Source organism: Pecten maximus, chromosome 19 (assembly GCF_902652985.1).
Source record: "Pecten maximus chromosome 19, xPecMax1.1, whole genome shotgun sequence".
NCBI classification, from domain to species: Eukaryota; Metazoa; Mollusca; class Bivalvia; order Pectinida; family Pectinidae; genus Pecten; species Pecten maximus.
In genome coordinates this window covers 1,598,442-1,624,258 of record NC_047033.1, presented here as the reverse complement: position 1 = coordinate 1,624,258, position 25,817 = coordinate 1,598,442, and the positions used below count along the sequence as shown (strand labels likewise).

Here is a 25,817-nt window from a genome sequence, read left to right as displayed (position 1 = left end):
TAATTTGGATTTGAAAGAACTCAAACATGCAGCTTTATAAGCCGCAGGAATGGCCTTGTCAGCCATGTTGTTTACCTCAAAAGTAAGCTAACGTTGGTCAAGGGAAATAAGTTCAAATTTTCAAGGATCACAATACAAATCATGGATAGACGCAGCATCGATTCACCACTCTGCGATTCTATACAACAAATTACAATGCATCGATGAATCTTTACACCACTGGTCACTTTGATTTGTAAGTAGGTCACTATGATTTGTAAGAAGGTCACTTTTATTTGTAAGTAGGTCGTCATAATTTGGAAGTAGGTCACCAAGATTTGTAAATTGTTCAAAAATTTGTAGGTGCACAAATAGGATACACATTGTGAAAAACAATCTAGTTGTCAACAGTGAATGTATTGACCTCTTGCCATTTATTTTAGGATGCGTGAGAGAGTTGGTTTAAAAGTGGTTAAAGCTTTAAAGCGGAGTGACGCAGGTGTAACACATTCGGCTGTTGACATGCTCTGTGCTCTCATGCAGGTAAAATAATTAATTTCTCACAGCTACTAGTTAGCTTACCCAGACTTTTATATCTATATCAGCCCTTAGATCTAAGGTATTTACGTTATTGTTTCTATCATCTGTAAAGTGGTATGTACACTTTGTTTGTGTTTTACTGTACAGTTGTGATTAATTCCAATTAAGTACAGAGTAGAAATGTGATATGTGCAGTTCTGGTGAACCCTTTGATTGTGAAGACGACCTTTGATCTATTTATAGAAAATGTTATTTAAATCTTAGATCTATTTATAGTAAACCTATTTAGATATTTGATCTATTCATAGTAACTGTTATTTAGATATTTGCTCTATTTAAAGTAACTTATTTATTATATCTCTTCACTGTTGTTTTCAGCCGATGCACGACGACTATGACCTACGACAAGAACAAATGAATAAGTACTCACTGCTGTCATCGCAGAAATTCCTCAAGACCCTGCTTGAAATGTTCAACGAAAATGTGGTACGGGATACCGTTTACGTGTAATTGACGCCGTTTATATGTAATGAACGCTGTTTATGTGTAATGGACACTGTTTATGTGTATGACTGGTATTTTACGACTTTTTAGGTCACTTGACACTTAGTCTCCAGTGACCAAGTCTCCAGTGACCAATTCTAATCGCATTTTGTCATGTGTTGTGTGTCATGCATCCGTATCAATTAACATTTTTGACTTCTTCTTAGAAACCCCTGAACCAATTTTAATGAAATTTTGCAGAAACTTTTCATGGCCAATGGTCAACCAAAATTGTGAATTATATGAGATTAAGGGCTACCAAGTTTGTTCAATTGAATGACCTTGATCTAATTTCAACTTTAATGGCAGGTGCACAACACTGCTGCATTGGTGATATCGGCCATGTTGGACTTCCTCACATTCTCCCTCTGTGCACCGTACAGCGAGACGACTGATGGCGGGCATTTTGATATGTTACTAGAAATGATTGCCGCGAATGGCCGAATTGTCTTCAAGCTGTTTCAGGTATACTATCTCTTAATATCAATGTCAAACGTAGCAATTTTCACTTCAAAGCAGTTAATATGTTATTGTTTTACTAACATCATACAGGTCCTATCTGATGATTTTACAAGAACTTTTATTAGTAAATTTAGTGAATAAATGACAATTATTTACATTAATGGGACAATTTAAATTGCATGTTAAGCAGTTGATAAAGATTTTTCAATTAACAGCTCTGCAGTGTAAGTCAAATGATGATTTGTGAAGTTCAACTAATAAATAGAATTATTGTATGATTTTTCAGCATCCTTCCATGGCTATTGTGAAGGGATCAGGACTTGTAATGAAAGCTATCATTGAGGTAAGGACATATGTTATCAGGCTTGTGATAAAACTGATGGTATTATAAACAGGATTTGTGTAGGTTTTGTACCAATTTCGAAGGTGTACTTATAATAAACATGACCAGGATTTTTGCGGTGAAAAATTTAAGGTAAACATTGATAGGAAAAGGAACCATGTGTAATTTGTGTTTATAAATTTTTCTAAACACAAAATATTTAATGATATAGAATATTTCTGTCATGTATTAAGAGACATACAATCAGTTTGAAAGTTAGAGAAGATATCACCAAAATAACAAAACAGAAAATATCACCAAAATAACAAAACAGAGAAAATATCACCAAAATAAGAAAACAGAGAAAATATCACCAAAATAACAAAACAACAGAGAAAATATCACCAAAATAACAAAACAACAGAAAATATCACCAAAATAACAAAACAGAGAAAATATCACTAAAATAACAAAACAACAGAGAAAATATCACCAAAATAACAAAACAGAGAAAATATCACCAAAATAACAAAACAACAGAGAAAATATCACTAAAACCACAAAACAACAGAAAATATAACCAAAATAACAAAACCACAGAGAAAATATCACCAAAATAACAAAACAACAGAGAAAATATAACCAAAATAACAAAACAGAGAAAATATAACCAAAAATATAACAAAACAACAGAGAAAATATCACCAAAATAACAAAACAGAGAAAATATCACCAAAATAACAAAACAACAGAGAAAATATAACCAAAATAACAAAACCACAGAGAAAATATAACCAAAATAACAAAACAACAGAGAAAATATCACCAAAATAACAAAACAGAGAAAATATCACCAAAATAACAACAACAGAGAAAATATAACCAAAATAACAAAACCACAGAGAAAATATAACCAAAATAACAAAACAACAGAGAAAATATCACCAAAATAACAAAACAGAGAAAATATCACCAAAATAACAAAACAGAGAAAATATCACCAAAATAACAAAACAACAGAGAAAATATCACCAAAATAACAAAACCACAGAGAAAATATCACCAAAATAACAAAACAACAGAGAAAATATCACCAAAATAACAAAACAGAGAAAATATCACCAAAATTACAAAACAGTTATCCTATTAAGTGTAAGAAAATTGATTATTGTATTGACAGGAGGGAGATGCTGAAACGGCAGCCAAGATGCAAGAGTTAGCTTTGTCAGAAGGGGCCCTCCCTAAACACCTCCACACTGCCATGTTTACACAGAGTACAGACGGTCGAATGTTAACCAACAGGTAAGAGGAATAGACCTCTAGAGAGATATCTTATAGCTTTGTCAGAGGGAGCCCTCCCTAGGGTTGTAACTTATAGCTTTGTCAGAAGGGGCCCTCCCTAAACATCTCCACACCGCCATGTTTACACAAAGTACAGACGGTGGAATGTTAACCAACAGGTAAGGAGGAATAGACCTCTAGAGAGATGTCTTATAGCTTTGTCAGAGGGAGCACTCTCTAGGGTTATAACTTATAGCTTTGTCAGAGGGAGCCCTCCCTGGGGTTTTAACTTTAAGTTATAGCTTTGTCAGAGGGAGCCCTCCCTAGGGTTATAACTTATAGCTTTGTCAGAGGGAGCCCTCCCTAGGGTTATAACTTATAGCTTTGTCAGAGGGAGTCCTCCCTAGGGTTATAACTTATAGCTTTGTCAGAGGGAGCCCTCCCTCGGGTTATAACTTATAGCTTTGTCAGAGGGAGCCCTCCCTAGGGTTATAACTTTGTCAGAGGGAGCCCTCCCTAGTTATAACTTATAGCTTTGACAGAGGGAGCCCTCCCTAGGGTTATAACTTTGTCAGAGGGAGCCCTCCCTATTAATAACTTATAGCTTTGTCAGAGGGAGCCCTCCCTAGGGTTATAACTTATAGCTTTGACAGAGGGAGCCCTCCCTAGGGTTATAACTTATAGCTTTGTCAGAGGGAGCCCTCCCTAGGGTTATAACTTACAGCTTTGTCAGAGGGAGCCCTCCCTAGGGTTATAACTTATAGCTTTGTCAGAGGGAGCCCTCCCTAGGGTTATAACTTATAGCTTTGTCAGAGGGAGCCCTCCCTAGGGTTATAACTTATAGCTTTGTCAGAGGGAGCTCTCCCTAAGGTTATAACTTATAGCTTTGTCAGAGGGAGCCCTCTCTAGGGTTATAACTTATAGCTTTGTCAGAGGGAGCCCTCCCTAGGGTTATAACTTATAGCTTTGTCGGAGGGAGCCCTCCCTAGGGTTATAACTTATAGCTTTGTCGGAGGGAGCCCTCCCTAGAGTTATAACTTATAGCTTTGTCGGAGGGAGCCCTCTCTAGGGTTATAACTTATAGCTTTGTCGGAGGGAGCCCTCCCTAGGGTTATAACTTATAGCTTTGTCGGAGGGAGCCCTCCCTAGGGTTATAACTTATAACTTTGTCAGAGGGAGCCCTCCCTAGGGTTATAACTTATAACTTTGTCAGAGGGAGCCCTCCCTAGGGTTATAACTTATAGCTTTGTCAGAGGGAGCCCTCCCTAGGGTTATAACTTATAGCTTTGTCAGAGGGAGCCCTCCCTAGGGTTATAACTTATAGCTTTGTCAGAGGGAGCTCTCCCTAAGGTTATAACTTATAGTTTGACAGAAGGAGCCCTCCCTAGGGTTATAACTTATAACTTTGTCAGAGGGAGCCCTCCCTAGGGTTATAACTTATAGCTTTGTCGGAGGGAGCCCTCCCTAGGGTTATAACTTATAACTTTGTCAGAGGGAGCCCTCCCTAGGGTTATAACTTATAGCTTTGTCAGAGGGAGCCCTCCCTAGGGTTATAGCTTTGTCAGAGGGAGCCCTCTCTAGAGTTATAACTTATAACTTTGTCAGAGGGAGACCTCCCTAGGGTTATAGCTTTGTCAGAGGGAGCCCTCTCTAGGGTTATAACTTATAGCTTTGTCAGAGGGAGCCCTCCCTAGGGTTATAACTTATAACTTTGTCAGAGGGAGCCCTCCCTAGGGTTATAACTTATAGCTTTGTCAGAGGGAGCCCTCCCTAGGGTTATAACTTATAGCTTTGTCAGAGGGAGCCCTCTCTAGGGTTATAACTTATAACTTTGTCAGAGGGAGCCCTCCCTAGGATTATAACTTATAGCTTTGTCAGAGGGAGCCCTCTCTAGTTATAACTTATAGCTTTGTCAAAGGGGTTGAAGAATACATGTGATTTATGGTCCCAAATCAGACACAAATTTATCTTACAGCCAGTAGAGTCAAACGTCATTTTCCTGAATTTACTGTTAATAAGCCCGATGATAAGGTCTAAAGTGAGAATTAGTGGCTTCCACTCCCATTACATCTAGCAGTAGAACCTCTATGTGTGATTTAATTCAGGGTTTAGTAATAGGCAGTCATTGGAGAAGACATTTCAGAGTCTGACTGAGCATGTTTTTATTATCATTATAACATTTCCCCAATGTCATTTGTTGATAGACAGCTGAGTCGACATCTTGTGGGACTTTGGGTGACAGGACATCCGACGGCTATGGGACTTCTTCGGCGCATTCTGGTGAGAAATTTTATTTATAACATTTTGAATATTTTACCTCTAAAGTTGGTAAAACATAGGTTCAAGCATATGATGATTTTATTTATTAGAAATTTTTAATTAATTCACAAATCTGAAAAGTTTCATACATTCCAGGAAATAATCAAAAACTTTTTTTTATGTTTTTTGTAAAGCAGTAATAGGCATAGCTGTGAATTATATAGCTGACTTGTAGCTGTGTTCGATCAAGCCTGTTTCTAAAATCTTTTAAAAAATAAAAATATCTTATCCAAGGTGTTTGAACTTTCTTCGTTATACTTTCGAGGTTGTAAAGATCTCCAAGGATATGCTAATTGTAGTTTTAAACTCTGTCTTTCAGCCCAGCGGTCTGTTACTATTTTTAGACTCTGAAGATGCAGTACCAACTTCAGAGGAGGACAGAATCAACATCAGGGACAATGTCAAAATGGCTCAGGTGAGGAGATCAAGAGAGGGTTCTTAATGTCAAAATGGCTCAGGTGAGATCAAGAGAGGGTTCAAAATGGCTCAGGTGAGGATATAAAGAGAGGGTTCTTAATGTCAAAATGGCTCAGGTGAGATCAAGATAGGGTTCAAAATGGCTCCGGTGAGGAGATCAAGAGAGGGTTCAAAATGGCTCAGGTGAGGATATAAAGAGCGGGTTCTTAATGTCAAAATGGCTCAGGTGAGATCAAGATAGGGTTCTTAATGTCAAAATGGCTCAGGTGAGATCAAGATAGGGTTCAAAATGGCTCAGGTGAGATCAAGATAGGGTTCAAAATGGCTCAGGTGAGGATATAAAGAGAGGGTTCTTAATGTCAAAATGGCTCAGGTGAGATCAAGATAGGGTTCAAAATGGCTCCGGTGAGGACATAAAGAGAGGGTTCAAAATGGCTCCGGTGAGGAGATCAAGAGAGGGTTCTTATGGAAAATGTTTAAAATTATCAGGTTTTGATGATGATCATATGGTTAAGGCTTATAATTGTTGGATTTTAGGAAATTCAGAAGAAGAACAAGAAAAATCCCCAGCTCCTGATGGTGGAGATGAAGATCGATGGCTTCCTACAGCATTGGCGTTCACGGATCGGGCTTGAGAAAACTAAACAGGTATTTTGTCTCAGCAATATTCTCTCTTTCCTAAAAACAACAAACCAAAGTGTAACTGAGAGTTTGGGTGGTGACAACAGAAACCAAAGTTTTAATGAGAGTTTGGGTGGTGACAACAGAAACCAAAGTTTAACTGAGAGTTTGGGTGATGACAACAGAAACCAAAGTTAAACTGAGAGTTTGGGTGATGACAACAGAAACCAAAGTTAAACTGAGATTTTGGGTGGTGACAACAGAAACCAAATTTTTAATGAGTGTGTTATGGTCTTTTACCTCCACAACAAGTTTTGGTAAAATTCCATCGTGCCTTCATGGACACATGTTATTGTGATGTTAGTATCAAAACATTTAGTTAATTGTAATCCTACTTTTAATTCTATCACAGCAAAATGACTTGAAGCCAGTCACCCTAAGAAAGCGGCGTCAGCGCATCAAGAGTGAGGCGAATTGGCCATTGTTTTATTATGGCTTCAACAAAGACCACGCCAAACCCAACCTGATCTGGAACTACAAGGTAGGCAATCTGTAAGGAACAGTGTAGAGGACACACATGTTTTATACACAACTTCTGGAAGTGAAACTTTCAAAACTGTTATTTTGCGTTAAAAGTTATGAATGTATTGAAATCCCTAAAATCTAAATTAATGTACATTACAGAAAAAGTGACACATTAATCCTCAAAATGTGAAAACAGATGTGTCTCTTAGTGTTTTAGGAATTAATTTGCTAAGACCCTCACATAGCCACTATGAGATGGGATGGAGTCCTTGTAACGTACCTTTAAGGTTATACATTAGTTTTGTTATACTACTTGAATTTCGATAAGCCTATTATTGTTTGCTGTCCATCCAGTCCATCATCTGTCTGCCCTCTAACAGTTGGTTAAGGTTTTGTTACAAGTTTCCGGGGTGGTCTGGATTTACAGTTGACAGTTCAAGTTGAAAGTTTCCACTTGAGATTAAAAAGACATCATGTTTCAGTTTTCAGAAATCTTTTCTAAGATATCCATATGATGAAAATACTTTCCGTCATCATATTCAAGGAAGTGCCAACGTTTTGATTTTTTTCTCTGCTTGGAGACAAGTTTGCACATCCAAGCCTATAAAAAGCTTGTCAAAGTCAGATTCAAGTTCTTTAAATCGAATAATGTGTTATTGTAAAATTCCAATTAGATTGAATGTTCTTGAGGGACTAAAAACAGTCAGTTGTGGTATGTGTTCAATTTATTTTTATTTATTTTTCTACAAATTTTTTGATATTTGGAAGAATTTTTCAGTTCTGAATACACAGGCAAAAGTGCCACACATATGCCACATGCGTAAAACGCATGAAAATCATATGGAAATTTACATGCGTGGTTTAGCAGTTTTAAAAGATCACACGCTTAAATCGTGCGTTGAGTTCATATGAATATCGTGCATAATACGCATGTGTCATGTGAAAATCATGCGTGTGGGAAATCATATGATATACGCATGAGAATCGTGTGAAAATCGCATAAAAAATGGTACGCATGTGGCACATGTGTGGCACTTTTGCCTGTGTAGGGTCAGACAGATATGTATATTTCGGGTCAGTTTGCAGTGCTTTTATTTTATCAGTAATAAAATTACACATTTTAATACTATGGGCATATAATAAAACCTGCCATTTCGGTTCACCTAATTCAGACAAGAGAAGAACTAAGGGAAGCCCTGGAGAATGAGATCCGAGCTTTTTCAGTCGATAAGGAGCTTGGCTTGAACTGTATCATAGGATGGAACCATCAAGAGTTTGAAGTACCCTACCTCTGTCTGTCAGATGAGATCAAAATAGGTAAGTAAATAAAACTTTCAGGTAACAATACAAACTGAATTGAGTTTATTAGGTCACCTTAAACAAAGTCTCTAGTGACCTATTCTATGTAATATTATGTGAGAGGGGTGGGAGACATTTTCAGAGACCCCGCCACCTATCAAATATTAAAACATATTTAGTGTATAGCATACTTAGTCTTGAAAAATGGGGTTTTACCCCTTCACACATCAGTTTAAGTACAATAGCCTCTCCACCCTCTCACACAGATAATTGTGGAATAGCCCGAAGGATACTGTATATGTTTCTGTCCAATGTTAATAGTTTGTGTATCTTACAGGTGACTACTACCTACGACTGTTGTTGGAGGAGGGAGAAAACGAGTCCGAGGAAACTAATGCAATTAAAAGATCGTAAGTATTAACAGATTTTTGTGGAGACACGATCAAGCAGTGTGGGCCTACTTGATGGATTCACGTGGGTTTGCTGTCTGTCAGTCACAAGACAACTTGGCTCAGCAGGCGTGTTAATCCATTAAACAAAACTTCTGCCAGTATGTGATGCAACACGCACCAAACTACATAGTAAAGTATGACCAAGGCCCAGTCTGGCATTATCGGATAGCTTGTCAGGTTTATTGTTGTCTATTTTAGAAATATGTACACTTGTGAGCCTGCTAGGATCAAATTAAGAATAAGTATTTACTAGCCTAGAATACTCAATAGAAAAAAATAGAAAATAAAAACAAAAATTGCATATATTTGTTTAATTTGCAACAAATGTGGTAGGAATTCCCGGACACAACCTCAGTCTGTTAGGAATTCCTAGATACAACCTCAGTCTGTTAGGAATTCCCAGACACAACCTCAGTCTGTTAGGAATTCATGGACACAACCTCAGTCTGTTAGGAATTCCTAGATACAACCTCAGTCTGTAAGGAATTCCCAGACACAACCTCAGTCTGTTAGGAATTCCCAGATACAACCTCAGTCTGTTAGGAATTCCCGAATACAACCTCAGTCTGTTAGGAATTCACAGACACAACCTCAGTCTGTTAGGAATTCACAGACACAATCTCAGTCTGTTAGGAATTCACAGACACAACCTCAGTCTGTTAGGAATTCACAGACACAATCTCAGTCTGTTAGGAATTCACAGACACAACCTCAGTCTGTAAGGAATTCCCAGACACAACCTCAGTCTGTTAGGAATTCACAGACACAACCTCAGTCTGTTAGGAATTCACGGACACAACCTCAGTCTGTAAGGAATTCCCGAATACAACCTCAGTCTGTTAGGAATTCACAGACACAACCTCAGTCTGTTAGGAATTCACAGACACAACCTCAGTCTGTTAGGAATTCCCGGACACAACCTCAGTCTGTTAGGAATTCATGGACACAACCTCAGTCTGTTAGGAATTCACGGACACAACCTCAGTCTGTTAGGAATTCACAGACACAACCTCAGTCTGTTAGGAATTCCCGGACACAACCTCAGTCTGTTAGGAATTCCCGGACACAACCTCAGTCTGTTAGGAATTCACAGACACAACCTCAGTCTGTTAGGAATTCACAGACACAACCTCAGTCTGTTAGGAATTCCCGGACACAACCTCAGTCTGTTAGGAATTCCCAGACACAACCTCAGTCTGTTAGGAATTCCCGGACACAACCTCAGTCTGTTAGGAATTCACAGACACAACCTCAGTCTGTTAGGAATTCATGGACACAACCTCAGTCTGTTAGGAATTCACAGACACAACCTCAGTCTGTTAGGAATTCACAGATACAACCTCAGTCTGTTAGGAATTCCCAGATACAACCTCAGTCTGCTAGGAATTCCCGAATACAACCTCAGTCTGTTAGGAATTCCCGGACACAACCTCAGTCTGTTAGGAATTCCCAGACACAACCTCAGTCTGTTAGGAATTCACAGACACAACCTCAGTCTGTTAGGAATTCATGGACACAACCTCAGTCTGTTAGGAATTCACAGACACAACCTCAGTCTGTAAGGAATTCACAGACACAACCTCAGTCTGTTAGGAATTCACAGACACAACCTCAGTCTGTTAGGAATTCACAGACACAACCTCAATCTGTTAGGAATTCATGGACACAACCTCAGTCTGTTAGGAATTCACAGACACAACCTCAGTCTGTTCGGAATTCCCAGACACAACCTCAGTCTGTTAGGAATTCACAGACACAACCTCAGTCTGTTAGGAATTCCTGGACACAACCTCAGTCTGTTAGGAATTCACAGATACAACCTCAGTCTGTTAGGAATTCACAGACACAACCTCAGTCTGTTCGGAATTCCCAGACACAACCTCAGTCTGTTAGGAATTCACAGACACAATCTCAGTCTGTTAGGAATTCCCGGACACAACCTCAGTCTGTTAGGAATTCACAGACACAACCTCAGTCTGTTAGGAATTCCTAGATACAACCTCAGTCTGTTAGGAATTCAGATACAACCTCAGTCTGTTAGGAATTCCTGAATACAACCTCAGTCTGTTAGGAATTCCTGAATACAACCTCAGTCTGTTAGGAATTCCTGAATACAACCTCAGTCTGTTAGGAATTCCTGAATACAACCTCAGTCTGTTAGGAATTCCTGAATACAACCTCAGTCTGTTAGGAATTCCTGAATACAACCTCAGTCTGTTAGGAATTCCTGAATACAACCTCAGTCTGTTAGGAATTCCTGGACACAACCTCAGTCTGTTAGGAATTCACAGACACAACCTCAGTCTGCTAGGAATTCCCGAATACAACCTCAGTCTGTTAGGAATTCACAGATACAACCTCAGTCTGTTAGGAATTCCCGGACACAACCTCAGTCTGTTAGGAATTCACAGATACAACCTCAGTCTGTTAGGAATTCCCGGACACAACCTCAGTCTGTTTGGAATTCCCAGACACAACCTCAGTCTGTTAGGAATTCACAGATACAACCTCAGTCTGTTAGGAATTCCCGGACACAACCTCAGTCTGTTAGGAATTCACAGACACAACCTCAGTCTGTTAGGAATTCACAGACACAACCTCAGTCTGTTAGGAATTTCCGGACACAACCTCAGTCTGTTAGGAATTCTCGAATACAACCTCAGTCTGTTAGGAATTTCTGGACACAACCTCAGTCTGTTAGGAATTCCCGAATACAACCTCAGTCTGTTAGGAATTCACAGATACAACCTCAGTCTGTTAGGAATTTCTGGACACAACCTCAGTCTGTTAGGAATTCCCAGACACAACCTCAGTCTGTTAGGAATTCCCAGATACAACCTCAGTCTGTTAGGAATTCCCGGACACAACCTCAGTCTGTTAGGAATTCACAGACACAACCTCAGTCTGTTAGGAATTCACAGACACAACCTCAGTCTGTTAGGAATTCACAGACACAACCTCAGTCTGTAAGGAATTCCCGAATACAACCTCAGTCTGTTAGGAATTCATGGACACAACCTCAGTCTGTTAGGAATTCACAGACACAACCTCACTCAGTCTGTTAGGAATTCCCGAATACAACCTCAGTCTGTTAGGAATTCATGGACACAACCTCAGTCTGTTAGGAATTCCCGAATACAATCTCAGTCTGTTAGGAATTCCCGAATACAACCTCAGTCTGTTAGGAATTCATGGACACAACCTCAGTCTGTTAGGAATTGCCGAATACAATCTCAGTCTGTTAGGAATTCCCGAATACAACCTCAGTCTGTTAGGAATTCACGGACACAACCTCAGTCTGTTAGGAATTCACAGACACAACCTCAGTCTGTTAGGAATTCACAGACACAACCTCAGTCTGTTAGGAATTCCTGAATACAACCTCAGTCTGTTAGGAATTCCCAGACACTAATTCACAGACACTAGCCCTGTTTTACTAATTCTAAGGAGTTACCATGGAAACATCAAATAGTCTCTCTTTATTTTGTTTACCAGGTATGAGTTCTTTAACGATCTCTACCACCGGTTCCTGCTGACGCCCAAAACAGCCATGAAATGCATGTGTTTACAAGCTATGACCATCGTGTACAACAAGTGTCACGAGGAGATCGGAGCGTTTAACGACACACGCTACATCGTAGGCATGTTAGAGCGGGTAAGTTAAAGTCGTCGGAGCATTTAATGACACATGTTACATCGTAGACATGTTAGAGCGGGTAAGTTAAAGTCGTCTTGTTGTAAGGATTGGAAAAAAAGCAGAAAAAGTGTAAATAGTGTTCTACACAGTCTCTACGACATATTCTATAGCAATTATCTTAATCGAGGATTAAGTTTTATCTTGATATAATAAAACAAGAACAACACAGAAACTCTAATAACAAATAATAGACACAACTGTTACAATTATATACCAGATGACAAAAGAGGTTAAGTAGGGAAGGTAAACTAGTTATTACAGATAACTGTACCTGTATAAAAGAAAATCTACAAATTAATATGAATATCTGATTTTCCGGTGGGCATCTGTTAATTTCGACATCAGACATGTTTAGCAATCATCAGGTTTTGACTAGTAACCTCACTGTCTAAGGTTTTCAGGATGTTTTCATTTTCGTCATTTCTTAAAAATTTTGTAAACAAATCTGCTTTTTCATTGCAGTGTACAGACAAATTAGAGAGAGACCGTCTGATTCTCTTCCTCAACAAACTAATACTACACCCGGTAAGTGAAATAAAACATCAGTGTGTTGGATGATATATATGTCCTGATTATAGTAAGGGAAGTTATTAAAATCATATGGGGAATTACATTCACTTTCATTTTATATCTGATTCGGAATCAGTTAAATTATTAGCTATACTTTGATAAGATAGATTGATATTTTTAAATTGATAATAATTTTGAATACAAATGCAAAATTTATTATATTCAAATTTTATTCGTAAGAGCTTTATTCCATCAGTTTCCAGATATGAACGTAATATTAGATAAAAAAAAAATTGTTGAGTCAGTAGTTTCTAGAATTCAAATGGTGAACATTTTGTAATTGGTGTTTTATTCCTGCGACTTTCAGTGGTAAAATGTATCCCGCATTTTAGTTATAATTTTCTCCTGAACTTTTCAGAGGAATGTTAAAGACATTCTGGATGCAAACGGCGTGAAAATCATGGTGGACCTGCTGACGTTAGCCCATCTACACACGACACGCGCCACTGTCCCTCTACAAGTAGGTCACCCTGACCTCGTTTTTTATAATCAATGATTATACACTAGACAAACTAACAGAACCACAAGTCTGGTCCACTGACGTGGTTCTGTTATCATGACATTGTGGGCATTGACTGCTAGTCATAACAAACCTATTATAACTGGTCATAGAGTAATTGACTACAACTGATATTTGGACTTAATTGGTTGTAAAGTAATTGACTACAACTGATATTTGGACTTAATTGGTTGTAAAGTAATTGACTACAACTGATATTTGGACTTAATTGGTTGTAAAGTAATTGACTACAAGTGATATTTGGATTTAATTGGTTGTAAAGTAATTGACTACAAGTGATATTTGGATTTAATTGGTTGTAAAGTAATTGACTACAACTGATATTTGGATTTAATTGGTTGTAAAGTAATTGACTACAACTGATATTTGGACTTAATTGGTTGTAAAGTAATTGACTACAACTGATATTTGGACTTAATTGGTTGTAAAGTAATTGACTACAACTGATATTTGGATTTAATTGGTTGTAAAGTAATTGACTACAACTGATATTTGGACTTATTTTCCCAACTAAATTTTATCAACCACTGTAACCTATAATGTATGAGTAAATTAAAATCAGTGTTTCATTTTCTGTCAGCACATGAATTTTTAGTACTATACCAGTTGTCAGTGAGTTAAGTTGTTAATATTTTGTAGACAAATGTGATAGAAGCTTCGCCTGACATGAATCGAGAAAGTGAAAAAGAGTGGTACTATGGAAACAAGGACAAAGAAAGACTGGGGCCCTACAGCTTCGAGGAGGTAAGCTGGAAAAGAACCTTAATCACTCCATTCATTGAAGCCCTCAAAATTGATGTTATAAAGATGGTTGTTGTCGAGTTGCTGAGAAAATTCTGTAAAAAAAAAGAAAAAAAAGACAAAAGAAAATGATGAATCTCCTCTTCAATTGCCCTGCAGATCTAGTGGTTATCACATGTACAGCATCAGTGGATGACTGGAAAGAATTCTGTAAAAGATAACTTTGATTTTTCCCCCAGATTAAACTTGTTAAACTTGCATGAATATTTTTGATTTTTGAAAAAAAAATTATAGATGAAAGAGCTCTATGAAGAAGGTACTGTTCATGCAAAAACAAGATGCTGGGCACAAGGAATGGATGGGTGGCGCCCTCTACAATCTGTTCCCCAACTCAAGTGGACACTAATGGCCACTGGTCAAGCAGTGATGAACGAGAGTGACCTGGCCTGTCTCATACTCAATATGTTCATCAAAATGACTGATTATTATCCTAGTCGGTGAGTTAGGCCAAGGAAATCCTGTATTTGTTTCTTGATGATAGTATGTATTTGTTGGATCAAATAAAACTTTTCTTCTGTTTCCCAACCTCTACCTTATACGATAATTTATGCCAAATAATTTGTTTCTCTGTTTCCCATTTACTGCCTTCATTATAATTAAATCCGGATAGATAGACTGTTTCCCACTCACTGCCCTGAGATGGTAATTAAGGCCAAATAAGTGCATTCTCTGTTTCCCAATCATTGCCCCGAGATGGTAATTAAGGCCAAATAAGTGCATTCTCTGTTTCCCAATCATTGCCCTGAGATGGTAATTAAGGCCAAATAAGTGCATTCTCTGTTTCCCAATCATTGCCCTGAGATGGTAATTAAGGCCAAATCAGCGGTTTCTCTGTTTCCCAATCACTGCCCTTGTAGGCTAAATGAATAGATTCTCTATTTCTTTAAAGCTATGTATCTGAGGCTAGATGTGGTACTGTTAGAGTTTGGTAAATAAATAATCATTTGGATTTGTTGAAATTTGGACTCTACATATTTTCGACAAGTTATTTGTTGTTTGTGATATTGACTTCATCATTCATGCCATACTCATGTTTCAGTTGAAAAATTCAGTTTTTCCCAGGCTGATAATTAAATGAAATATTTATTTGAAATGATTAAATGTTTATATTTACTGTTTCCAGAGACTCTGAAGGTGCAATAGTACGACCACTGCCAAAAATCAAACGTGTCCTGTCTGACGCTGTCTGCCTCCCACATATAGTCCAGGTAACTTTACAGACCTATCAGCAATTTTGTCTCCATTTGATGTCCATCTGGAGCATACCAGTGACCTGTACTTAGCTTGGAATTGTAACGTTTCTCTAAATCATAACATAGTTAAATTTACCCTCTTGTTAGGCAAAAATGGTGACAGTTACCCTGTACAGGTACAGATCCTGTATATGGTTGACAGTACATGGACAGATCCTGTATGTGGTTGACTGTACAGGTACAGATCCTGTATGTGGTTGACTGTACAGGTACAGATCCTGTATGTGGTTGACAGTACGGGTACAGATCCTGTATATGGTTGACTGTACAGGGACAGATCCTGTATGTGGTTGACAGTACGGGAACAGATCCTGTATGTGGTTGACAGTACAGGTACAGATCCTGTATGTGGTTGAAAGTACGGGGACAGATCCTGTATGTGGTTGACAGTACAGGGACAGATCCTGTATGTGGTTGACTGTACAGGTACAGATCCTGTATGTGGTTGACTGTACAGGTACAGATCCTGTATGTGGTTGACTGTACAGGTACAGATCCTGTATGTGGTTGACAGTACAGGTACAGATCCTGTATGTGGTTGACTGTACAGGTACAGATCCTGTATATGGTTGACTGTACAGGTACAGATCCTGTATGTGGTTGACTGTACAGGTACAGGTCCTGTATATGGTTGACAGTACAGGTACAGATCCTGTATGTGGTTGACAGTACGGGTACAGATCCTGTATGTGGTTGACTGTACAGGTACAGATCCTGTATGTGGTTGACAGTACAGGGACAGATCCTGTATGTGGTTGACAGTACAGGGACAGATCCTGTATGTGGTTGACAGTACAGGGACAGATCCTGTATGTGGTTGACAGTACGGGTACAGATCCTGTATGTGGTTGACTGTACGGGTACAGATCCTTTATGTGGTTGACAGTACGGGTACAGATCCTGTATGTGGTTGACATCACATGCTCATGATGTTTTAGTCTTAAGGTGGCAGTAATGCTGGAATTATCTACATCTTACTAATTCAATAGCTCATACTATTGAGATATTTTAAGCAGGTTGTTATAGTTGAAACTCTCATAATTCTACAAATGTATTTGTTTTCAAGGCAAATTTTGTCTTATACGATACACTGTTCATGTTCTCTACAATCATGTGACGTCATGTATTCATGATGTCATGACAGCATTATCCCATGTGTCCAGTTACAATAACACTTCTATCAATATGATTTGGTGAGTGTTTATAGTTGCTCTTGACCTTTGACCCTATGATTATGATTTGCATTTACAGTTGCTGTTGACCTTTGACCCTATGATTATGATTTGTATTTACAGTTGTTGTTGACCTTTGACCCAATCCTGGTAGAGAAGGTTGCTGTGCTGCTGTACAGTATCATGCAGGACAACCCCAACATATCACGGCTATACCTTACAGGTGTCTTCTTCTTCATCCTCATGTACACTGGCTCCAACGTCCTGCCCATCGCACGATTCCTCAAATATACCCACCTCACGCAGGCCTTCCGATCCGACGAGGTGAGTAAACATTGGCTTTCTGATTCAAGCAGTGTATAAGATTTCCAATTTGATAAAGTTAAATAACGCGAGAAATTTGAAAGACACATTAATTGATGAAATTGTTAGCTCTTAGCCCTGTTAGGCTAGGCTTAGCTAATAGTAAAACATTGTAATCTCAAAGTCTGATATCTCAAAGACTCAACTTGTATTAAAGATTCCACATGGAACTTAATCGGTTATGAGATAAGGACGGTACATAATTCATTAGAACTACATATTTTGGTCAACCTCGTAGCATTTACAGTATTTTAACGGCATGATGTACATTGAGTATAAGTTTTATTGTTGTCTATATTCAGTTTTCAAGTTCAGACATTATGATGCGGAGTGTGATGTAGACCGATTAATTTTCATTGTTGTCTATATTCAGTTTTCAAGTTCAGAAATTATGATGCGGAGTGTAATAGGACACATACTGCCAGAAGCTATGGTATGCTACCTCGAAAATTACTCCCCAGAAAAATTTGCCCAAATTTTCCTTGGAGAATTTGACACACCAGAAGCAATTTGGAACAGTGAAATGAGGTATGGTGTTAGTGGACAAAACCAAAATCAGGAAAATAATAACTGTTGCTTAATATGTAGTGAAGATGGAATATCAAATGTTTGAATACCTGTTATTTATGAGAATTTTTTAGCTGTGTCATTCTATAATATAAGAAATCTGTAAGTAGCGTAGAGGAAATGTCACAATCAGTACTGTTTGTAAAAATTAGGAAGAAGAATTTTTGATTCAGCATTTTAATTTACATGAAAATCAAAACAGCAAGTGTTAAGATAAAAAGTAAAAGTTTGATTTTGATATTTACAGGCGACTAATGATTGAGAAGATTGCCTCTCACCTGGCCGACTTTTCACCTCGTCTCCAGAGCAACACACGCTCCCTGTATCAGTACTGCCCAATACCTCTAGTCACCTACCCACAGTTAGAGAATGAACTCTTCTGTAATATCTACTATCTCAAACATCTATGTGATACAACGCGCTTCCCAGACTGGCCGATCAAAGACCCGGTAAGTTTTACATCCTTTCTTGTGACTGATTGACCGATCAGTGAATTTATGGTCATTTGTTAGGATGATTGACCGATCAGTAAATTTATAATCATTTGTTAGGACTCAGTAAAACCAAAGTTAATAATAAGTATGATACTAACAATTTATTAGTAAATTCCATGGGACTAGGGGAATTATTTCATCATATCCAAAATTTATTGTAGGGTTTTAAGATTGAGCCAGATTCAGGATTATAATTTACTTTCAATGTTATAAACAGAAATTTGGATCAAGGCTTAAGAAAATTTTACTGTACCCTATCATTGTCTGGACATTACTGTCATGTGACTTCCCTGACCTTGTTACTGTCTAGACATTACTGTCATGTGACTTCCCTGACCTTGTTACTGTCTAGACATTACTGTCATGTGACTTCCCTGACCTTGTTACTGTCATGTGACTTCCCTGACCTTGTTACTGTCTGGACATTACTGTCATGTGACTTCCCTGACCTTGTTACTGTCTAGACATTACTGCCATGTGACTTCCCTGACCTTGTTACTGTTTGGACATTACTGTCATGTGACTTCCCTGACCTTGTTACTGTCTGGACATTACTGTCATGTGACTTCCCTGACCTTGTTACTGTCTAGACATTACTGCCATGTGACTTCCCTGACCTTGTTACTGTCTAGACATTACTGCCATGTGACTTCCCTGACCTTGTTACTGTCTAGACATTACTGCCATGTGACTTCCCTGACCTTGTTACTGTCTAGACATTACTGCCATGTGACTTCCCTGACCTTGTTACTGTCTGGACATTACTGTCATGTGACTTCCCTGACCTTGTTACTGTCTAGACATTACTGCCATGTGACTTCCCTGACCTTGTTACTGTCTAGACATTACTGCCATGTGACTTCCCTGACCTTGTTACTGTCTGGACATTACTGTCATGTGACTTCCCTGACCTTGTTACTGTCTAGACATTACTGCCATGTGACTTCCCTGACCTTGTTACTGTCTAGACATTACTGCCATGTGACTTCCCTGACCTTGTTACTGTCTGGACATTACTGCCATGTGACTTCCCTGACCTTGTTACTGTCTGGACATTACTGCCATGTGACTTCCCTGACCTTGTTACTGTCTAGACATTACTGCCATGTGACTTCCCTGACCTTGTTACTGTCTGGACATTACTGCCATGTGACTTCCCTGACCTTGTTACTGTCTGGACATTACTGTCATGTGACTTCCCTGACCTTGTTACTGTCTGGACATTACTGTCATGTGACTTCCCTGACCTTGTTACTGTCTGGACATTACTGCCATGTGACTTCCCTGACCTTGTTACTGTCTGGACATTACTGTCATGTGACTTCCCTGACCTTGTTACTGTCTGGACATTACTGTCATGTGACTTCCCTGACCTTGTTACTGTCTGGACATTACTGTCATGTGACTTCCCTGACCTTGTTACTTTGTGGACATTACTGTCATGTGACTTCCCTGACCTTGTTACTGTCTGGACATTACTGTCATGTGACTTCCCTGACCTTGTTACTGTCTGGACATTACTGCCATGTGACTTCCCTGACCTTGTTACTGTCTGGACATTACTGTCATGTGACTTCCCTGACCTTGTTACTGTTTGGACATTACTGTCATGTGACTTCCCTGACCTTGTTACTGTCTGGACATTACTGTCATGTGACTTCCCTGACCTTGTTACGGTTTGGACATTACTGTCATGTGACTTCCCTGACCTTGTTACTGTCTGGACATTACTGTCATGTGACTTCCCTGACCTTGTTACTGTCTGGACATTACTGTCATGTGACTTCCCTGACCTTGTTACTGTCTGGACATTACTGTCATGTGACTTCCCTGACCTTGTTACTGTCTGGACATTGCCATGACTTCCCTGACCTTGTTACTGTCTGGACATTACTGTCATGTGACTTCCCTGACCTTGTTACTGTCTGGACATTACTGTCATGTGACTTCCCTGACCTTGTTACTTTGTGGACATTACTGTCATGTGACTTCCCTGACCTTGACCTTGAATGTTTTAGGTGAAACTCCTGAAGGACATCCTGGAGGCGTGGAAGAAAGAAGTGGAGAAGAAGCCGCCCAGTATGTCACTAGACGAGGCTTTTGCCGTCCTCAACCTCAAGAAAGGCGTGGGCGGGTAGGTTACAAGCTACTTCCTTATAGGATAGCATTGTGCTGTATGACATTGTAGCAGCTACATTTATTGAGGTGAACAGTTGACAGCTAGGTTAATGTTTTTATAAGTGTGTTTATTGTAACAAGACTTTTCCATTGGTTCTTCATTTTTGGACCTGCTGACCTTGACCTTTGATCTGCTTTTAAAAACTTTAACCTTAGCCACACTATGTCAACCATATAAGATAGGGCGTTCATATTTGACATATTTATTCCTTGTCACTAGACCCTTCTGTTGCTGCTCTATTGGCATATCTGCTGTAGAAATTTAATTCTAAATTTCCACCCACTCAGAGAGCTATGTTGTCTGGTTTTTATGCTCTATTTTGGGGGGATAGTGATAATAATGATAGTTCAGACACAATTAATTTTCAGTTCAGATATACAAAGTTTTTTTGTGGTGAAGTTTCAGCCGTTCCAGTACCATAACTAAGGGACATCAACCAGGCTTGTCAAATGTTTATAGTTGTTGATGATTTACTAACTTGACCCAAAATTTTGTCCACATTACAGACATGAAGAATCGAAAATCAGAAAAGCATACTTCAAACTAGCACAGAAATACCATCCCGACAAAAACCCAGAGGGACGGGTGAGTTACTGCAGATTTTACCATTTTTTTTTCCAGATCAGGAAATTTTTAAAGATAAAAAAGTATTTTGTAATATTCTTAATTTGATTTAATTGTTGTAAAAGTAGGTGAATATGCATTCATATCTCAATTCAGGAAATGTTTGAGCAAGTGAACAAAGCGTACGAGTTCCTGTGCAGTAAGTCAAGATTAAAGGATGGTCCCGATCCCCAGAACATCGTTTTAATTCTCCAGGCACAGTCCATACTCTTTAGGAGGTATAAGGATGGTAAGTCATACATTTGTTTAGTGAGACCCTGAACAACATCCTTACTCCCATATATTTATAAATGGAATAGCCTGGAAGAAATGTTCTGATTGCAACATCAGAGTCTTGTTTTCAACACAAGGTTATAATCCTTGAATATCTACTTCTAAATTAAAAATGGTCGATGGTCAAAGCAGTCTTCATCTACTTCCAAACAAAGCTGTAGATTACTACTTCCAAGCAAAGCTGTACAATACGCTTAAGTAATTCAAAGGAGAACTGGACCTAGCCGATTCAACTCCTTCATGAACCATTTCAAATAATAAAAAAAATGCTGCTTTGAAGTATTTGAACACCATTGCAATAAATGTCTTCATAAAACACCAGAACTGATTTTCCAGGAATAAAAGATATTTTTGAAGTTGCTGTTAAGTAACAGTTAGTACCTTTTTGATATAGAAATAATTTTCACTGCATTCTTTGTTAGATCTGGAACCGTACAAGTATGCTGGATATCCAATGCTGATCAAAACCATCCGAATGGAGACTAACGATGACTCTCTCTTCTCTAAGTCCGCCCCGCTACTCTCAGCAGCGACAGAGTTAGCTTATCACACAGTAAAATGTTCAGCACTGAATGCTGAGGAACTACGGAGGGAACATGGAATACAGGTATAGTAACATAGGGAATACAGGTATAGTAACATAGGGAATACAGGTATAGTAACATAGGGAATACAGGTATAGTAACATAGGGAATACAGGTATAGTGACATAGGGAATACAGGTATAGTGACATAGGGAATACAGGTATAGTGACATAGGGAATACAGGTATAGTGACATAGGGAATACAGGTATAGTGACATAGGGAATACAGGTATAGTGACATAGGGAATACAGGTATAGTGACATAGGGAATAAAGGTATAGTGACATAGGGAATACAGGTATAGTGACATAGGGAATACAGGTATAGTGACATAGGGAATACAGGTATAGTAACATAGGGAATACAGGTATAGTAACATAGGGAATACAGGTATAGTAACATAGGGAATACAGGTATAGTGACATAGGGAATACAGGTATAGTAACATAGGGATTACAGGTATAGTGACATAGGGATTACAGGTATAGTAACATAGGGAATACAGGTATAGTAACATATGGAATACAGGTATAGGGAATACAGGTATAGTAACACAGGGAATACAGGTATAGTGACACAGGGAATACAGGTATAGTGACATATGGAATACAGGTATAGTAACATAGGGAATACATGTATAGTGACATAGGGAATACAGGTATAGTAACAGGGAATACAGGTATAGTGACATAGAGAATACATGTATAGTGACATAGGGAATACAGGTATAGTGACATAGAGAATACAGGTATACTAACATAGGGAATACAGGTATAGTAACATAGAGAATACAGGTATAGTAACATAGAGAATACAGGTATAGTGACATAGGGAATACAGGTATAGTAACATAGGGAATACAGGTATAGTGACAGAGGAATACAGGTATAGTAACATAGGGAATACAGGTATAGTGAACATAGGGAATACAGGTATAGTGACATAGGGAATACAGGTATAGTAACATAGAGATATACAGGTATAGTAACATATGGAATACAGGTATAGTAACATAGGGAATACAGGTATAGTGACATAGGGAATACAGGTATAGTAACATAGGGAATACAGGTATAGTGACATAGGGAATACAGGTATAGTAACATAGGGAATACAGGTATAGTGACATAGGGAATACAGGTATAGTAACAGGGAATACAGGTATAGTAACATAGGGAATACAGGTATAGTAACATAGGGAATACAGGTATAGTAACATAGGGAATACAGGTATAGTGACATAGGGAATACAGGTATAGTAACATAGAGAATACAGGTATAGTGACATAGGGAATACAGGTATAGTGACATAGGAATACAGGTATAGTAACATAGGGAATACAGGTATAGTGACATAGGGAATACAGGTATAGTGACATAGGGAATACAGGTATACTAACATAGGGAATACAGGTATAGTAACATAGAGAATACAGGTATAGTAACATAGAGAATACAGGTATAGTGACATAGGGAATACAGGTATAGTAACATAGGGAATACAGGTATAGTGACAGAGAATACAGGTATAGTAACATAGGGAATACAGGTATAGTAACATGGGGAATACAGGTATAGTGACACAGGGAATACAGGTATAGTGACATAGGGAATACAGGTATAGTGACATAGGGAATACAGGTATAGTGACATAGGGAATACAGGTATAGTAACATGGGGAATACAGGTATAGTGACATAGAGATATACAGGTATAGTAACATATGGAATACAGGTATAGTAACATAGGGAATACATGTATAGTGACATAGGGAATACAGGTATAGTAACAGGGAATACAGGTATAGTGACATAGAGAATACATGTATAGTGACATAGGGAATACAGGTATAGTGACATAGAGAATACAGGTATACTAACATAGGGAATACAGGTATAGTAACATAGAGAATACAGGTATAGTAACATAGAGAATACAGGTATAGTGACATAGGGAATACAGGTATAGTAACATAGGGAATACAGGTATAGTAACATAGGGAATACAGGTATAGTAACATAGGGAATACAGGTATAGTAACATAGGAATACAGGTATAGGGAATACAGGTATAGTAACATAGGGAATACAGGTATAGTAACATAGGAATACAGGTATAGTAACATAGGAATACAGGTATAGTGACATAGGAATACAGGTATAGTGACATAGGGAATACAGGTATAGTAACATAGGGAATACAGGTATAGTGACATAGGGAATACAGGTATAGTGACATAGGGAATACAGGTATAGTAACATAGGGAATACAGGTATAGTAACATAGAGAATACAGGTATAGTAACATAGAGGAATACAGGTATAGTGACATAGGGAATACAGGTATAGTAACATAGGGAATACAGGTATAGTGACATAGGGATACAGGTATAGTACATAGGATCAGTATATACAGGTAGTATAGTGACATAGGGAATACAGGTATAGTACATAGGGAATACAGGTATAGTGACAAGGAATACAGGTATAGTACACAACCGTATTGCAGGAATACAGGTATAGGACAAGGAATACAGGTATAAGTAACATAGAATACAGGTATAGTACATAGAATACAGGATATAAGTAACATAGGGAATACAAGTATAGTAACACAGGGAATACAGGTATAGTACATAGGGAATACGGTATATAACAAGGGAATACAGGTATCATAACATAGGGAATACAGTATAGTAACATAGGGAATACCGGTATAGTAACAAGGAATACAGGTATAGTGAACAAAGGAATACAGGTATAGTAACATTGGAAACAGGTATAAAATGTAAGTACATAGGGAATACAGTATAGTAACATAGGAATACAGTATAGTTACATAGGAATACAGGTATACTGACATAGGGAATACAGGTATAGTGATATAGGGAATACAGGTATAGTAACATAGGGAATACAGGTATAGTGACATAGGGAATACAGGTATAGTAACATAGGGAATACAGGTATAGTGACATAGGGAATACAGGTATAGTAACATAGGGAATACAGGTATAGTGACATAGGGAATACAGGTATAGTGACATAGGGAATACAGGTATAGTAACATAGGGAATACAGGTATAGTAACATAGGGAATACAGGTATAGTAACATAGGGAATACAGGTATAGTGACATAGGGAATACAGGTATATAGTAACATAGGGAATACAGGTATAGTGACATAGGGAATACAGGTATAGTAACATAGGGAATACAGGTATAGTAACACAGGGAATACAGGTATAGTGACACAGGGAATACAGGTATAGTAACATAGGGAATACAGGTATAGTAACATAGGGAATACAGGTATAGTAACATAGGGAATACAGGTATAGTAACATAGGGAATACAGGTATAGTAACATAGGGAATACAGGTATAGTAACATAGGAAATACAGTAAGGGTTATAGTAACAGGGATTACAGGTATAGTGACATGGGATACAGGTATAGTGACATAGAGATACAGGTATGTAACATATGGAAATAAGGTAAAGGAATAGGGAATACAGGGATGTAACTAGGAATCCCAGGTAATAAGCAAGGAATACAGGATAGTGACATAGGGAATACATGGTATAGTGAACATAGGGAATACAGGTATAGTAACAAGGATACAGGTATAGTGACATAGGAATACATGTATACTGACATAGGGAAACAGGTATAGTGCAATAGAGAGATAACAGGGATAATAAACAAGAGAATACAGTATAGTAACATAGGAAATAGGTAATATGAAATAGGTAAAACAGGTATAGAACATGGGTGAATACGGGTATAGTAACATAGGGGATACAGGTATAGTGACATAGGGAATACAGGTATACTGACATAGGGAATACAGGTATAGTATCTCAGGGAATACAGGTATACTGACATAGGGAATACAGGTATAGTATCTCAGGGAATACAGGTATAGTAACATAGGGAATACAGGTATAGTGACTAGGG

The 25,817-nt window shown here is 38.3% G+C and overlaps 1 protein-coding gene across 1 annotated transcript in view; it reads left to right on the top strand.

Moving 5' to 3' along the window:
• LOC117317309 (dnaJ homolog subfamily C member 13-like) overlaps positions 1-25,817 on the top strand; it is a 78,069-nt gene that overhangs the window by 14,687 nt on the left and 37,565 nt on the right. Inside the window, exons 14-37 of the mRNA XM_033872096.1 lie at positions 423-522; positions 898-1,005; positions 1,372-1,527; positions 1,811-1,867; positions 3,027-3,148; positions 5,332-5,407; positions 5,766-5,861; positions 6,401-6,511; positions 6,897-7,025; positions 8,182-8,326; positions 8,646-8,718; positions 12,256-12,415; positions 12,920-12,982; positions 13,386-13,487; positions 14,187-14,291; positions 14,583-14,785; positions 15,472-15,556; positions 16,897-17,097; positions 17,510-17,664; positions 17,951-18,152; positions 20,216-20,331; positions 20,883-20,961; positions 21,097-21,229; positions 21,696-21,880. Coding sequence (XP_033727987.1) covers positions 423-522; positions 898-1,005; positions 1,372-1,527; positions 1,811-1,867; positions 3,027-3,148; positions 5,332-5,407; positions 5,766-5,861; positions 6,401-6,511; positions 6,897-7,025; positions 8,182-8,326; positions 8,646-8,718; positions 12,256-12,415; positions 12,920-12,982; positions 13,386-13,487; positions 14,187-14,291; positions 14,583-14,785; positions 15,472-15,556; positions 16,897-17,097; positions 17,510-17,664; positions 17,951-18,152; positions 20,216-20,331; positions 20,883-20,961; positions 21,097-21,229; positions 21,696-21,880 — 2,962 coding nt within the window. The remainder of the gene's footprint in view (positions 1-422; positions 523-897; positions 1,006-1,371; positions 1,528-1,810; positions 1,868-3,026; positions 3,149-5,331; positions 5,408-5,765; positions 5,862-6,400; positions 6,512-6,896; positions 7,026-8,181; positions 8,327-8,645; positions 8,719-12,255; positions 12,416-12,919; positions 12,983-13,385; positions 13,488-14,186; positions 14,292-14,582; positions 14,786-15,471; positions 15,557-16,896; positions 17,098-17,509; positions 17,665-17,950; positions 18,153-20,215; positions 20,332-20,882; positions 20,962-21,096; positions 21,230-21,695; positions 21,881-25,817) is intronic.